Here is a 17,490-nt window from a genome sequence, read left to right as displayed (position 1 = left end):
CAAACAATCTGAGAATTGTTCGGGGAGCTCCTTACTGCTCGTTGTCTTTGACTGTAACGAGGGGGAAGCAAGTGCTGACCTGACAGGTCCCCCCAGGAAAATCATGCTGTGCAATACGGCCTTTACAGTACAATGAAGAGTTATGACCCTATTACACGGAGCAATAATCTTCCAAATCAGGGAGCCAAATAAAGACGCTGAGACTTATACATACATGTCTATGCTCCTTGGTGTTCTTATCATTTCTGCCCACTTGCCGCCGCAGCTGCTTAAGCTTCTACAATGGTCTTTGAAGTGACAGACCGCTCAGCCAATCACTTCAGGTCTGGCCCTGAAGGTCCGGCGGCAGCCGCAGAGAGAAAGGAGAAGAACACTGGGAACCTGGAGAGGTAACGTATATACTTTATATTTACTAGGGTTGCACGGACATCGCTAACGACATCTGTGGGCAAATGTATCACAGGATGCTAAATGTAACCTGTACACCTGTACATGACATCTGGATGCTGGAGTCTCCTTTCAACTGTACAGTTTTCTCAATAAGTCCAATATTAAAATCATACACACACAGACACACATATATATTATCATTATATTTACACGTATAGAGTTTCTTTTGCTTCCAACAACTTGCGAATGCCTGTGTATACTTGTATTTAGCAACAATCAGGCAATGAGTGAAACTCTCTTAATAGTCTCCAAACTACTCAACCTGTAACTATAGATATAATTTCAAGGAGTGTATTACTTACACTTTCCAAAAGGAAGATTTTTTCATCTGTACTTCTTGTACCTCCTTGGAAGCCCTGCAAAAATGACGCCCATGTGTTGTTATAAGAAACATGAATAGATAATGTAACAATAAATACATGAACTAAATAAAAAATAAAATGTTATTTAGGAATAACCATAAAAGCAAAAATATTGGATTAGTGATGTGTTTAAAGCGACTCTGTACCCACAATCTGCCCCCCCCCCCCCCCCCCCCCAACTGCTTGTACCTTCGGATAGCTGCTTTTAATCCAAGATCTGTCCTGGGGTCCGTTCGGCAGGTGATGCAGTTATTGTCCTAAAAAACAACTTTTAAACTTGCAGCCCCGTGCCCAATGGGTGTGGCCTAAATTGTGTATGCATTAGGCTAGCACCACCTCTCTGTCCCTACTCCCCATCCTCTTGATCATTAGGAATGCTCCAGGCAGATTGCCTACTATTCATCAGCTGTGTGAATACTGAACATGGGCTGGATCGTTAAGGCACCTGTGCAATGTTCAGACAGTAGAAAATGTTTCAGTGGCATTTCTAATGATGAAGAGGGTGGGGAGGAGGGATGGAGGGGGGGCAGATTGTGGGTACAGAGTCGCTTTAAAGTGTCACTGTTATTTCATTTTATTTTTTGCAGAAATCAATAGTACAGCCGATTTTAAGAAACTCTGTATTTGGGTTTATTAGGCAAATATGCCATTATCTGCATTCAAAAAGACTTTCCCCAGGTCCACCCTCCCCTCCTCTCTCTCTCATCTACTGCTCATTATCAGGAAATCTTAACTTGTTTACATCAGTCAGGCCCTGTCTAATCTATGGAGAGGGAAGGGGGGGAAGAGGGAGAAGGGAGATTAGTCACCAGCATAGAGCAGAGAACAAAGGATTACACAGCAGGGATCTGTGTGAAAGCGGTATTCAGAGGTCAGAAAGGTCAGTGCTGACCTCAGAGGAGATAGCCCAGTGATGTAGCTGTAAATTAACTCTTTGTTGTCCTGTTTTGGTGCTTCATCTCCCTCCACCCCTCCACTCTAAATAGAGAACCATGTAGACATGGGGGAGATCTTCAAACTGCTTTTTCATGATAAAAATGCATCTTTCAGCTAATGAACCCAATTACAAAGCTTCTTAAAATTGCCTGTACTATTGGATTTCGGCAAAAAAATAAAAATAAACGACAGTGACACTTTAAGAAAAGTCTTTAAGTATAATCTATATATTTCATATATACCAAAATACAATACATCAAATCTATGTTATTTGTTAATCAGATTACTCTAGCCCTAAAAGTAACATGAACTATTACAAAGGTTAACACATAGATTTTCCTTGTATAGATCCAGTTGTAAATGAGCCTCTAGGGCAAACGCTCCCTTGATAGAAATGGAAGTACAAATTCTCCATCTATATGGACTGACTGATGCCAGCAATTACACTAGGTTGTGGACCAACAATGGTTATAGCATACTGTGGATGACCAGAAGCAGCATATACACTAGATTATGTACAAACCAGTGACAGTGTTTACTTTAGGCTGTGGACTAACCAGTGTCAGAATTTTCTAATATACTGTGGACTGAGTGGGTCAGCACTTACAATAGACTGTGGACTGACATTTACACCTGTATAAAGCCTGAGGTTGCGCTGTGGACTGAATAAGTCTATTGTAAATATAACAAGGCTCTTTCCTTCCCATACCTCAGCATTTCAGTTCTGCGTATTGCATCTTGAAGTTCAATAAGTTTCTCCTTGTACTGATTTCTTTCCATTAGTACACGTGACATTTCTGCCCTGGTGAACCGCTTTCTCTGGGAAGCTGGAATGTCCACCTTAGAGGAAACAACAATACACTCAGCATCACCACCTCAAATAATCTTCAAGATTACACACACACACACACATATATATATATATATATATATATATATATATATATAATTTTTTATTATTATAAAACTATTATTTTTTTAATTATGGCTTTTTTTTGCGTTTGTCTCTTTAAGACATCTATATGACAAATTTCCACAGCCAAAAACACAGACATTTACCTCAGCATCCTCTCTGCATAATTTTCTTGCTTCATCCAGTTCAATGCGAGTCCTTAAAAATAAGAGGTATACATTTATAAGTAGTAAAAGCACTTTAATTGTTACTGAACAACATTTAGTAGATATCTTGACTTGGAAAGTAAACCCAAGGTTATCCTCTTCAATGAAAATCCATCCCTATTTTTGGAATGTGATCATTATTTATTAATGATAGATTGATTGGCGAATATCTGGCATTGTTGGTTTTATGAAACCATGCAGGATATCAATTTTAAAATAATTCTACTTTATTGAGCTCTCAGGAAGCAAAGTATCATTTCTTTATGTGCAAGGCTGAATGAATGCGCATGTGACTGTGAAAATCAAAGGGTGGGATGTGCCGCACCACAGAGACTTGGTGAAAACAATAAGAGTGCAGAGCTTCTAGGAAGTAGAGTAAAAATCAGACACTGTTTATTTTATTAATCTAGATCATAAAAATAAAAGTCTGTCTGTCTGTCCTCTATAGACTTCCAAACGCCTGAACCGTTTGACCCCAAATTTGGCACACAGATACATTAGGTGCCTGGGCAGGTTAGAGCGAAGGTCCCGTCCCCGCCAGATGTACAGGAGAGGAGGGGGAAGAGCGGCGCCCCATAGAGATGAATGGGAAAATCTCCACACTGCACACACAGGTGATATAATTAGCTGCAGCTTGCTAAGAGCCTTAGCAACCAATAGGATTATTACTTTCATTTTCACAGGGAGCTGTGGTTGCTAGGGAAGCTGCCTCACAACATCCACAGAAATAACTGGTAGACCCCCTTTTAACACCACCTGACCTGACCAATACCGCCATACCAGACCTGACCAATACCGCCACACTGTGAATGGGTAACACCGCCATACCAGACCTGACTAATACCGCCATACTGTGACTGGATAACACTGCCATACCAGACCTGACCAATACCGCCATACTGTGACTGGATAACACCGCCATACCAGACCTGACCAATACCACCACACTGTGACTGGATAACACTGCCACACCAGCCCTGACCAATACTGCCACACTGTGACTGGATAACACTGCCATACCAGACCTGACCAATACCGCCATACTGTGACTGGATAACACCGCCATACCAGACCTGACCAATACCACCACACTGTGACTGGATAACACCGCCATACCAGACCTGACCAATACCGCCATACTGTGACTGGATAACACCGCTATACCAGACCTGACCAATACCGCCATACTGTGACTGGATAACACCGCTATACGAGACCTGACCAATACCGCCATACTGTGACTGGATAACACCGCTATACCAGACCTGACCAATACCGCCATACTGTGACTGGATCACACTGCCATACCAGACCTGACCAATACCACCATACTGTGACTGGATGACACTGCCATACCAGACCTGACCAATACTACCATAGTGTGACTAGATAACACCACCATACCACACCTGACCTATATCGCCATACTGAGACTGGATAACACCGCCATACCACACCTGACCAATACTACCATACCCCCCTTCGAAAAGACACTAGATTTTCTGGCAAGTCTGAACAGGAGGTGGAAGACTAGAAAAATAAAAAAAAATTAAAAAGTTGTTTCCTTCCCCCTGCTCCTTGGTGCTGCTCCCATTCAAGGTGCTGCCCTAGGCAGACCATGAGTGCCTAATGGCAAATACGACCCTGCAGGTATACAGCACCCCAAAACTATACACTACAGGACCTCCACCATCTATATACTACAAGTATACAGGACCCCAAACTTTACACTACAGGTATACAGGACCTCCACCGACTATATACTACAAGTACACAGGACCCCCAAACTATACAGTACAGGTATACAGGACCCCAGAACTATATACTACAGGTATACAAGACCTCCACCAACTATACACTACAGGTATCCAGGACCCTCAAACTATAAACTACAGGTATAAAAGTCCTCCACCAACTATACATTACAGGAATACAGGACCCCCAACTATATAGTACAGGTATACAGGACCTCTACCAGGTATACACTGTAGATATACAGTACTTCCCAAACTATACAGTACAGGTATACAGCCCCCCCCCCAATTAGACACTACTGGTATACAGGACCTCCCTCAACTATACACTACAAGTATACAGCACCTCCCCCAACTACACACTACTGGTATACAGGACCCCCTCAACTATACACTACAGGTATACAACCCCCCCCCAACTACACACTACAGGTATACAGGACCCCCTCAACTATACGCTACAGGTATACAGTCCGCCACCCCCCCACCCCAACTATACACTACAGGTATACAGTCCCCCACCCCAACTATACATTACAGGTATATGGGACGGATGTTTGAAGTTTTTAGTTTATTTCTAATGTGCATAAGCTACAATTTACATAAACAGTGCAGAACTGTCGGGTATATAGGGGCATATAGGGCTACTGGCGATTTTCCCTTAAACAAAAAAAAACAAGGACATAGATTGGCCTCCTGGGCACCTTAGAATAAATCTAATTAACACACTGACACTTTATACCCGGGCAGCGCCGGGTACATTTTCACAGTACAGTATATTGCAGTCTTACATAACTTCCCAAGGGAGTTATAAAAGTTTTTTTGTATCCCTTGAATGTCACTTTAATTTGTTCTTTTATTCAAATCTGTTTCTATTTGGGCTCCCATATTGCTTGAGCTGTTTTTAACAGCATTTAGTGATATGCTTTACAGCAAGACTCATGGACATAGATAACAATAAGAGAAACAGATCACTGATCTCAGGGACACCAGCCAAAGATAACACTGTCGGCTGCTGGTTAAAGTGCTAAATACAGTGAAATCCTAGGTACATTGCTCCCTGAGATACCACCAAAACCACCATATTAAGTGGCCCTTTAAGTCAATGTAATGACAAGGGAAAAACCAAATCCATGCGCAGACCCCTGTTTCGGAGTGTTGCCCCTGATCAGTGTGGAGCAGGATTCTGGCTAGGTGGGAGCTCTACTAGGCATTGCTCCCACCTAGCCAGAATCCTGCTCCACACTGATGAGGGGCAACACCCCAAAACAGCTGTCTGTGGATGGATACCTGGCATTGACTTATAGGGCCCCTTAATACTGTGGTTCAGGTGGTTTCCCTACAGGAGCCACCCCTTGGCTGGGTCCTTCTTGGAGGAATATCTGGCTATTCCTGTGTTTTGAGACTCTTAAATGAGGCTCCACAGGCTTCTTATTTGCAGATAGATGACAATAGACAGACTCTGTCCCCTTGAGATAAATATGAAACATCACCGAGCATACTCTGTGACCTTCAGAGAAGTCATTCCGCAGAGAGCTGCTATTGTATCTACTAGTGTCACATGTCTCTGTAATGCTGTACAGGTCACTTTACAGTAGCCTCTTCTTATCACTGCAGACACAATAGGGAGTCTCGGCTTTAGTTTTAGCTCCAGAGGTGAGAACGCAAGTTTTTATATTTTTTAATGATATAGATGGTAAAATAGAGAATTAGAAAAATGTCTCCAAAATTCTTGTTTAACATAAAAACATTATTTAAACAATAAGGCATTTTCTGATGACACATGCCTTTTAGAGTCCCAGAGACAGTTCCTTTTAAACAGTTCAGTTTTGGGCAAAAACTGCAGGAAGTAACAACGACTATGTACAAACAGACCAAAGGTCAAAACAGTAATCTACATAAACCAATGACTATGACAAGGGGAAAGTCATTACGTCTACAGGAAAGATTCTTGTCTTATTAAAAAAGGAGTGAGAGCATGGAACTTTCTGCAGCACTAAATGCATTTAAAAGATGTCTGATTGTTTCTCTTATAAGAAATAAACATTACAGACTATTTCTATGCGATTGCTGAGATGAGGAGTTGATCCTGGGATTTATTCTGTCACATTTGGAGTGAGGAAAGAATTTTTTCCTCTCAACACTACAAAGTAATAGGTTTAGGTAGGGCTTCTGTCTCTCTACCAACCTATGTAACTTTGTTAAAGAAAAGAAATGCACATACAGTGTGTCAGATTAATATTCTCTATTGATGTTCTAAAAAAAAACAACAGTACAGTTAATTCCTGACTAGATGCCCAAAGCCAGGAATTAACATCTGACATCATAGGTAAGAAAAATACCTATTGTTAAACCACATGAATGCTTGAGTCACTCTTGGCAGAATGGTGACAGTAATAATACTGCTCTGATCAATGGAATGTCTAGAAAAAGGATGTTGGCCAAGCCGGTAGCTCAGCACAGTTCTCTGGCTGAAGATATAATGACGTCACATTCCCAAAACTTTTACAGGCCGGAAATATACTGCGACTCCATTGATGTTATTTAGAGAACACTAAACACTCACATCTGAAGATCCTGCTCTGTCTCTCTTAGCTTGAATTCACAGCGAGACAGATTCTGCATCACAGTCTCAATCTCGCTTTTGAGCGTCTCTCGCTCGGCTGTCAGCTCCTCCACTCTGGCAATAAGACTCTTCCGTGCCATGTCAACTTCAGTCCTGTCAGGAAAAATAGTGATCGCAAATAAACTTTAAGAAAATTTTAAAGATACATATTCATTTTTTTTAAACCTTGTTGCAAGTATTAAAGTTTTGCTGAGCAGCCATGATGGCTAAAACAATGGGGCAGAAGAGCTCAGCTGAGCGCCGATCATTTCTGATTGTGTCTCCTCAGCTTTCTTTGGAGAGCTCAGCATCTGGTACATAGATTCATAATAAGTTTATGAGTGAATGGTGGAGACATGTCCCCCGCAATATAAGAAGTGGCTCATGCATGTGCAGCCCTCACTCCACTCATTGGCTATAAAGCTGAACCGTGCTGAGCGCTGCTCTATAAACAATGAATAAGTACTCGCTGTGCATGCGCAGTCCTCTCCTTTCATTGTGGGGACTTTTCCCTTTCGTTCAGGTGATTGGTAGAAGTCCCAGCAGTTGAACCCCAACTGATCAACCTAATTATCCCCTATCCTATAGATAGTATATCTATATCCTTGGTTCAAGCCAGAATGGTTAAAAAAAAAAAAAAAGGGGGGAGAGTGCTGGTGCTGATTGTTCGATGAGTATATCTATGAAAAAATAATAAAAAGGTTCCAAAGGTATCGGTACCTTCTTCATCACAACCACAAAAGGTGAGCAGAATGAAGGGCAGTTCACTCTTACCAGTCTTCCTACACATGAAGCACCTTTTAGTTTCTTTCTTTTTAGCTATTCTATGGATAGTGGAAACCTTTGAATTATGGGAATACCATTTTGTGGTTACAAAATTCTTGTACATGTAAAAGTAGGGTTTTATTGTATATCATGAACTGTATCAAGCATGTATAAAGTACTCTTTCCCCGCTTATTTTTTTTTTCTGTCCGGGAACGAGGTGGATGCTTCCATCCATTCCACCTGTGGATGACTTCTTGAAGTGAACGGGGCTAAGCTGCTATACATCATACACAACTTTTTGTCAGGTGTGGCACTGCTTTTGTAAGAATAAAAAAAAAGTAAAACCTTTAATTGTTGTATTGTTTTTTTCCCATGTATAACAAAAAAAAGCTCTGGCACCTTCTACAGTATTTTTACTTAAAACCAGGAAGACCATACACCCAGGTATACAGAATACAGCCAACAGGCCAGGTATACAGAATACAGCCAACAGGCCAGGTATACAGAATACAGCCAACAGGCCCATTAGTCAACTGGTTATGGGTTTTTATGAATTTAATATTATTTTTTCCAGGGAAAAGTCAGGGCTGAACATTGGAATTACATTATATACACAATAAATAAAGAAACTGTAAGACATTGGGAAAGATTTATCAAACATGGTGTAAAGTGAAACTGGCTCAGTTGCCCCTAGCAACCAATCAGATTTCACCTTTCATTACCTTTCAGTCTGTGAGGAATGAAAGGTGGAATCTGATTGGTTGCTAGGGGCAACTGGGCCAGTTTCACTTTACACCATGTTTGATAAATCTCCCCCATTATCTTTGCTGTGCATTCTGATCCTAAACAAAAAAAAAAAAAAAGTAAAAACATGAAATACTAGAACAAAAATGAACATGAATCGGGCTTACTGTGCATCTCTCAGCTGTGCATTCTCCATCATCAACGTATCAACAGGATTACCACCTTGAGCATAAACACAACACACATGAAATGTAAAATGTGGGTAAAAATAACAAGTACAACAATAAAAGCTTCAAACAGCATAATATTCACTATTACAGGGAACCTGGCAGTTGTTTCAAGCTGCCTGAACCATGGGCTGCAAAGCTTGAGAGTAAATCAGAACTTGTTAACAAACCCTGTCCCTGCAGAAAAAGAGGAAAAAGCAAAAGGAAGGGGAATTAAGCAACAAGGTGAAGAGGTTATTTGTGTAGGAAAGAGAATAAACCAAAAGATCGAGACATAGTGGAGCACAGCTATGGAAAAACCCTGGTCAGACTGCTCAGCTACAAGACCTCTCCCCAAGGACAGAGTGACCACTGATGGCCATTCATACTACACTTCCTTCTGGGTGGCACTCCCACTGACTGAGACACTACAGTTACTTTCTGGCCTCTCTGTATGGGACACTCTCACGCTGCAGCACTGTGTACTGGGGACATCTCTAGGTGAGCACTTTTGGGTTGAGGTTGTGGTGGGGAGCTGGTGACAGGGCTTCTCTGACATTTTGTATGAAGGTGTTCTCCAACAGGCACAGGTATATGGGTAGGACATGCTTAAATAGTACAAAATAGAAATGTTATCCACAGGACAAAAGAAGTTACAGCTTCCTACTTTCCAGGGAAAAAATTATAAATGTAATTTATGATCAACTTTTACATTGGAGATTACTGTTCCCGAATGAACTTAAACCTTCCAAAGTGGGACAATCTTGTTTCCACAGGCCCAAGGTAGGAAACACAGGCCATGTATTACCGTCTTCAAAAATGGGGGCTCTATAGAAACGCCACTGTTTTACTAAAAACTTCAAATTCTTTTTTTAAAACCTGCACGATTTTCTTAGATTGACCTTTCTGAGTGGAGATAATGTCGTTTTAGTGCTTTAACGGCTAGCATTGAGCCTCTGAGATTCCCCTTTGTGGTGGAACAGCTGTTTCTCAATATCTCCACTTCTGGGGGCAGGAGCATAGCTGGGTTGTTTGCCAGTAGTACACACACCGGTACTCCCTTCCCCTTACTTCTCTGGTCCATCATAGCAAAACAAAAGCATTTATACATACTGCTATGACATGACATAACACTGGTGAAAGTGTCATGTACTGAACAGGCAGGTGCTGCTGATCTACAGCACACTACTATACTGTGGGTATGTGGAGGGAGAAGGCTTTACTAATACACTGCCTTTGCAAAGCACTATGAGGGACATTTACTGAGTTTAATGTGTGCAACTATTCTAATGGGGATTTGTGTATATTTTGTTCTAATATCTTGTGACTGATTTATTAACATGTAGCAATGCCATAGTAAATGTATCTAAGTAAAAAGTCGCACAAAAAGTTGCAAAACTGCTAAAATTGCGCAGTTTTATTCACCTGGTACTGACCAAACGTAGGCCTGCACCTGTTTGTGCAACTTTTTAAAAAGCCGCAAATGATAAATTGGGCGATAATCCCAGATTATGCAAACTTTTGGCTGAATACTCAAAACAGGCAGATTAAAAAAGTCGCATCTAAAAAATATTCGCCTGTCAAATACTGGTTCATAAACTTAGACCAAAACTGGGCGAAAAACCCAAATATTCACCTAAAAATAGGCGCAAAGCCCTCGATAAATTTCCCCCTATGTGTGCAGACAGGAAAGATACAGCAGCATAAGAGCAAGAAAGGGGTTACACCGAGCACTGAAGTGCTGCTGAACATAATGACCATCTTAAGCCCTTTGTTTGGGGGAAAATTACATTTGGGAGAATGCACAATGGACACACAGTAATAGGAGCACAAGGGATAACTATTCAGGGATAAGAGGGCAGCTTAACTGACCTTTTAGTGACACTGTGGATCCCCTGCAAGTTGAGTCAACCTGCTTTCTTCACACAGAATTAGCTAAGCCCCGCCCGACTTCCTGTGTTCCATCCTGATCTGTCAGTTACTAGGGGCAGACTAAACCTAACAGCCAGAAGATCTCAGATGGTAGAAAAATGCCTAGTGGCCAAGACTCATTTTTGGTACATAAACAAAATTACAAATATGTTATATAGGACATACGTTATAAAACATAGAGAAGTTGTCTAAAATTACAACTATTTAAAGCATTATGAAAAATGCCTCCTGACTACAATAAAGGAGTAAATCCAGGGAAAACAAAGGTTTTCTCCATGACTGAGAATGGTGTAGTTCCCAGCAGATGATATCCTGAAGCTTCCAGTCCTCCATTGATCACTGCCCTGTTCAGCCAATCACTGACTGTGGCAGGACACCACTGTGTCTACTGATTGGCTAAGCGGGGCAGTATTCATGAGGTCAGGACATAAGAGGAACCAGGACGAAATGGTGACTATTGGAGGGGAAGTAGCATCAGCAGAGTAAATGTGGGGGACAAAGGTAGACAAATATTTTTCCACCATCCCTAGCCATAAAGAAAAAATAATAATTTCCCTGGACAACCCTTTTAAAGGCTGCATAACCACTTAAATACTGACTGGTGGAAAACTGTCACTGAAGGGCTGAATAGACAAAGACCATTTTGTTAACCTGTGCTGCCTTAACTTCCTTGTTAAAGTCAATTTTTAATAAGATAATTTTTTATTTGACAGATTTGATTCTATTTGCTGCTTTGGAGCAGCGGTCAATGCAAAAATGAAGTGTGAAGCTGCCACTATGATTAACTTTTCTTGCTGACCACTAGATGTCAGTATAATCAGCATTTCTTTATGAACATGCAGGTTGTTTTTTTGTTTTGTTTTTTTTTAAAGCAGATCTAATATCTGAAAATGCTTTTCTATGCAAAGACAGCATATTATATGAGTATCCAAAATTTTATATAAATTAGCCCTGAGGCAAAATAATATTCATTTTCCATGCTCATCTAAAATAGCTTCTTTTTAAATAGTTTTTTTATTCAGGAAAAGTATTCAAAGTCTCCAACAATAAATCTACAGGTGTTCTGCTTGACTGGTCTTTCATATCATAGGTGCTCTGACTGTTTTAGTAAGGCTGGGTTCACACTACATTTTTGCGATCCATTTTTTCATCCGAACAGATGTATGTGTGTAAATCTGTTTTGATCGATTTTTCCATTGAATACCATTATTAAAAAATATGGATCAAAACGGATCCGTTTTTTTTTAAACATACACAAACACGTAGTCGACCTCATTTTTGTGTCTGTTTTGATCTTTTTTTTTTTTTTTTTATATAATGGAATTCAATGGAAAAACGGATCAAACCGGATGCGCACACATGCATCCGTTTTTTCCGTCCGTTTTTCATCCGTTGTTTGCAAAAAAAAATGGATGAAAAAAATGGATTGCAAAAACAGTGTGAACCCAGCTAGCAATCTGTCCAGTGTTAGTATGAATGTTATTCACACAGCGAAGATACATTTACGCAGTAGGGGTGTGTGGGGGGAATAAATAGAGTGACAACAGAAACCTTCTGGTTTTGCCCACAGTAACCCACAAGTTTCATTTCTAATCAAGCGCTGCTGATGTGAAACCTTAACTCTGACTGACTGCTACAAGCAAAACCAGACAATTTTAGTTTATGTTTTACCCCTATCCTTTTTGGTTGTAATCAGAATGAGTAGCCAGACTACTAAAAAAATACTCAAGATTGTAGCTCCCACCTTTCCTCCGACATGTTTTATTTTTACTGCAGCATCCAGCATTAAGAGTTATGATGGGGAGGCTCTCTATCAGGAAGCTTTTAAAGGGAAACTATCAGCGGGTTCAGGCAAACTAACCTGCTTACAGCTCCCTGCAGCGACATACCTCATCTTGCCATTGCTGCTCCTATTTCTTATTTGGTCGCCACAATTTTTTATAAATTTAATTAAATAGAAATACGTAAATTAGCACATAAAGAGGACTGGGGGCGATCTTCGTCTTCACCCTCGCCATGCATAATTGAATATGCACATAGGTAGGCATGACCGAAGGAGGCGGCAGGTGGGACAAACTGTAATCTTGAGGGCTATCAGTGCTCCTAATGCGCTAATTTAAACATTTCTGTTTGATTAAAATGTTAAAAAATGGCGGGACTGACTAAGGAATGAAAACCGCCACCAAATAAATACAGCGCAGCGAGCAGGTACGTACAGAGGGGGGGGGGGGGGGGGAGGGCTGCCCGGGTGATCGCTAGATCGTCCGGGCAGCCCATAGAGGATAGCAGCGGTCTGCTGCCACCACTCCTATTCCACGGAGAGATAGCAGCAGATCGCTGCTATCACAGTCATTTGTCTTTCAACATGTTGAAAGACAAACGACAGCAACAATCAGCTGACATCGTTCATGATTGTTGCCTTCTATTACACTGGACGATTATACGCCGAATATGGCCGATAATTGTTCCGCGTAATAGGGGCTTTAGGCAAATGCCTCCAGAGATACTTAATAAATATCCCCAAACCCCTTGGCAGCCCTGAATGACCCAGAGGACGATAGAGTGAAACATGTTGGGAGGGCTACAATCTTGAGATTTATAAAAACCAAAATAAATATCACAGTATGATCTGAAGACATGCGGTGTATCTGAATAGCATTTATACTAAATTGGACAAAAGAAGTTGCGGCTAATACAGTCAAAGCACTTATAATATACAGTAAATGTTGGCAAGACACCAACAAATTTTAATTACACATTTTTTGTTTGATATTTTAAATCCATTTTTTTAATCCCTTGTCCTCCCCCTTACCTATTTTACTTTTTGTTCCTAAAATTTCCTTTATAAATTATTTAAAAAATTTTTTGGAAATGCATGAAATAAAAGTTTCCTCTCTATATTGAACAGTGCCTACTGGTAAAAGGAGGGATTCCTCTGTAGCACAGAGCAGACGTCTACAGTCAGTTGGCACCTTAGCAGGGTATATTCAGGTTTAGGACACCTGTATGTGCATGTATACGTTTATCTTTGTCTAGCTTTGCTCCCTGGTTTGGGGATGCTAATAATAATCACATAATAAGCTAAAAATTACACAATACCTTGTAAGTCTGCACCCTCATCAACATCTGCAATAAATTCTGGACTGGTTCCATACATCTCATCAAAAAGTGAATCATTGTTCCTCTCATGTACTTCCTCTTCTACATCCGAATTTACTTTGGGATTACTAAAATAAGGGCACAAAACACAGGGATTTTTTATTTGTTAAACAATTCATCAAACACACATTGCACAATTTACAAAAAAAAATAGTTTTTATATAGAAGCAGACTTCAGCAGAAAAGGACCAAAAGATCCATCTAGTCTTATACTTATCCTATGATAAAAATAATAGGTACTATTATTTTTCCCCTAGAGGCCTGATAAGGTGTATGGAGAGGGGTTGTGTTCATTACACAACCCCATAAATAACAATTTATGTACCAACATTAAAAAATGTATGAAATATCCTCTGTTTCCTAAAAAAAAAAAGTTAGTCCATATGGTTTATTTCTTGCTATGTTCAAACAATGTTCATTCAACATGTACAGCTGTTTTTTAATGCTTTCTACAACCGGAATTAATTTATCATGATCATTAATTCTGGACATAGGTATGGTTCAAATATGGCTGTTCATGCAAAGCATGAGAACATGGCCTAAGGGTATAAACCCACACACCGTATATGCAGCGTATTTACTGCTGCGATATGCAGCAAACTCGCAGCAAACTCGCAGCAGATTAGATCTAAATAACTGAACACAGCATCAAATCTGTACCAACAAATCTGCTGCGTATTTGTTGCGTATCTGCTGCGTATACGGTGTGTGAGTTTATACCCTAAAAAAGTGAACAAATTGATTACTTAAAAGGGAATCTGTCATTAGGTTTAGGCCGCCTTCAATGAGGCAGCATAAACTAATGATAGAAATGCTTAAAGGGGTAGTGCGGCGCTAAGAAATTATTCACAGAATAACACACATTACAAAGTTATACAACTTTGTAATGTATGTTATGTCTGTGAATCGCCCCCTTCCCTGTGTCCCCCCACCCCCGCACGAGTTTCCTGGAATTGTTGGTGCATTATACATTACCTGATCCCTGTCGTGCCCGTCGCCATCTTGGGCTCGCCAATCGCGGCTGAGCATCTGATGACGCAGCAGAGGGATGGGAGAGCTTCGGCCAGCCGGCCGAAGATGACGTCGTGGCACAGAAGATCGGGACGGGGGTCGGCACGTGACAGGTATGTATAATGCACCACACTTCCGGGTACACGTGCGGAGGTGGGGGGACACACGGAAGGGGGCGATTTACAGACTTAACATACATTACAAAGTTGTTTAACTTTGTAATGTGTGTTATTCTGTGAATAATTTCTTAGCGCCGCACTACCCCTTTAAGGGTCCATTTACACAGAAAGATTATTTGACAGATTATCTGCCAAAGATTCGAAGCCAAAGCCAGAAACAGACTATAAACGGAGATCAGGTCATAAAGGAAAGCCTGAGATTTCTCTTTTCAAATCCATTCCTGGCTTTGGCTTCAAATCTTTGACAGATACATCATTCTGTTCAGCTGTTCTTTTTATATGCAGGAGAATGGGCTTTGCTGTGCCATTCCCTCTACCCTCCTACAGCTGTCTGCATATACACTCACCGGCCACTTTATTAGGTACACCTGTCCAACTGCACGTTACCACTTAATTTTTAATCAGCCAATCACATGGCGGCAACTCAGTGCATTTAGGCATGTAGACATGGTCAAGACAATCTCCTTAATATAACATCAAGAGCATAAAAGGACAGACAAAAAGTGAATAGTGAGCTAAAAAACGCCTACGCGTTACGAGGTTCTACCTCTTAATCATGGCAAGGTTAAAGCATGAATGACAGATTTTTATACATTGCTCTATGTGATGCAACAGGAATAGGGAACGCCCCTCTAAGGGAGGGGAAATCTCTCGTCAAATCGATCACATGATCGGCTTACAATTTATATACAAGAAAAGAGACGAAAGAAAAATAACAAAAACACAAAATGATAAATTCTCCCAAAAAATAAATGATAAACAGCAGTTAATACCTGGTGGACTCAATAGATATATAGTAAGTCTGATTTATAGTTCAAACCTCTCGGGAATCTAGTATCTAAAAGGAGAATCCACAAGGCTTCTCTTTTCCGTAGGAGAGAAGTCCAATTACCTCCTCTTCTGGGTTGTTTAACCCTTTCCACGGCACTAATACGGAGACCACTGATGTCACCCGAATGACGCTCTACAAAGTGTTTTGCTAAACCAGATAGCGATCTGCCAGATCTGCCTAGAGAGTGTGATCTAATGTCCGTGAGGTGCTCCCCCAATCGGATTTTGAGTTTTCGTGTACTGGAACCTACATACTGGACATTACAGATATTACAACGTGCAACATACACCACGTAGTTAGTGTTACAGTTAATGGAGGATTTTATAGGGTAACTACGACCTGTACTACTAGAGGTGATAGAGTTGTTTTTTTCCGCGAATTGGCAAATACCGCATCGCGGTACCGCACATCTAAAAAATCCCTGGATTGAGAGCCAAGTATGTGCCCCTCTATCAGATACACTAGAGGAAACATCACAGGGTAGAAGAAGGTTTAACGGACCTATACACACATCCTGGGGATAATGCACATAAGGATAATTTAACGAGGGGGGAACGTACAGCTCTGACAGAACTCAGAAACAACCCATATCTAGTATTTAGAAAATCTGACAAAGGGGGTTCTGTGGTCATTTTAGATAAGGACCTATACACACGAGAAGTCCGCAGTATCTTGGATGACACGACAACTTATAAAAAGTTGCCGGGCGATCCAACTGAGACCATTAGAAATAAATTATTAGATCTGTTGGACACAGGGGTGGAGTGGAATGTTTTGTCTGATAAACAACGTATCTATCTTTTTCCCCCTTTCCCTGTTATCCCCATTTTCCATGCGTTACCAAAAACCCATAAAAACATCTTTCCCCCTCCTTTCCGCCCTATTGTTTCTGGCATAAATTCCCTGTTAGAAAGGCTTTGTGTTTGGTTGGACAACCTATTACAACCGTTGGCGGTTCGGACCATGGGGTATGTTCGAGATAGTAAAAGTCTACTGGCCAGTATAGAGAACCTTCCAGTGCTACGGGATGTTTCCTGGCTCTCTTGTGATGTTGTTGCACTATACTCGAACATCCCCCATGATGTCGCTATTACCGCTCTGGCTTTTCATTTGAAAAAATATAGTAACTACAGCAATGTACTGTGTGAATTTATACTTAAAGTTACTTTTTTTCTGTTGACCAATAATTTTTTTCAGTTTGGTGAGGATTTCTTTTTACAGGTCCTTGGTTGTCCCATGGGCGCATCTTTCTCCCCTTCCCTTGCAAATTTATTCATGGCGTACTGGGAGGAGGTTCATCTGTGTAGTGTCCATAACCCTTTTTTAGGCTTGGTAGCCTGGTATGGACGCTACATAGACGACCTCCTCCTGGTCTGGCGGGGTTCACATGAGGAGGCTGCAGCTTTCGTGCGGTTTATCAACGATAACCCACTTA

The 17,490-nt window shown here is 40.9% G+C and overlaps 1 protein-coding gene across 1 annotated transcript in view; it reads right to left on the bottom strand.

Annotated features, from left to right (window-relative positions):
• LOC138769988 (C-Jun-amino-terminal kinase-interacting protein 4-like) overlaps positions 1-17,490 on the bottom strand; it is a 91,153-nt gene that overhangs the window by 28,452 nt on the left and 45,211 nt on the right. The window contains exons 8-13 of the mRNA XM_069948794.1: positions 13,974-14,101; positions 8,904-8,958; positions 7,188-7,340; positions 2,808-2,859; positions 2,458-2,588; positions 753-806 (exon numbers count right to left, since the gene is read on the bottom strand). Coding sequence (XP_069804895.1) covers positions 753-806; positions 2,458-2,588; positions 2,808-2,859; positions 7,188-7,340; positions 8,904-8,958; positions 13,974-14,101 — 573 coding nt within the window. The remainder of the gene's footprint in view (positions 1-752; positions 807-2,457; positions 2,589-2,807; positions 2,860-7,187; positions 7,341-8,903; positions 8,959-13,973; positions 14,102-17,490) is intronic.

The sequence above is a fragment of the Dendropsophus ebraccatus genome, chromosome 12 (assembly GCF_027789765.1).
Source record: "Dendropsophus ebraccatus isolate aDenEbr1 chromosome 12, aDenEbr1.pat, whole genome shotgun sequence".
Taxonomy (NCBI): Eukaryota; Metazoa; Chordata; class Amphibia; order Anura; family Hylidae; genus Dendropsophus; species Dendropsophus ebraccatus.
Note: the sequence above shows the minus strand (reverse complement) of the source record. Positions and strands in the feature narration are given on the sequence as shown.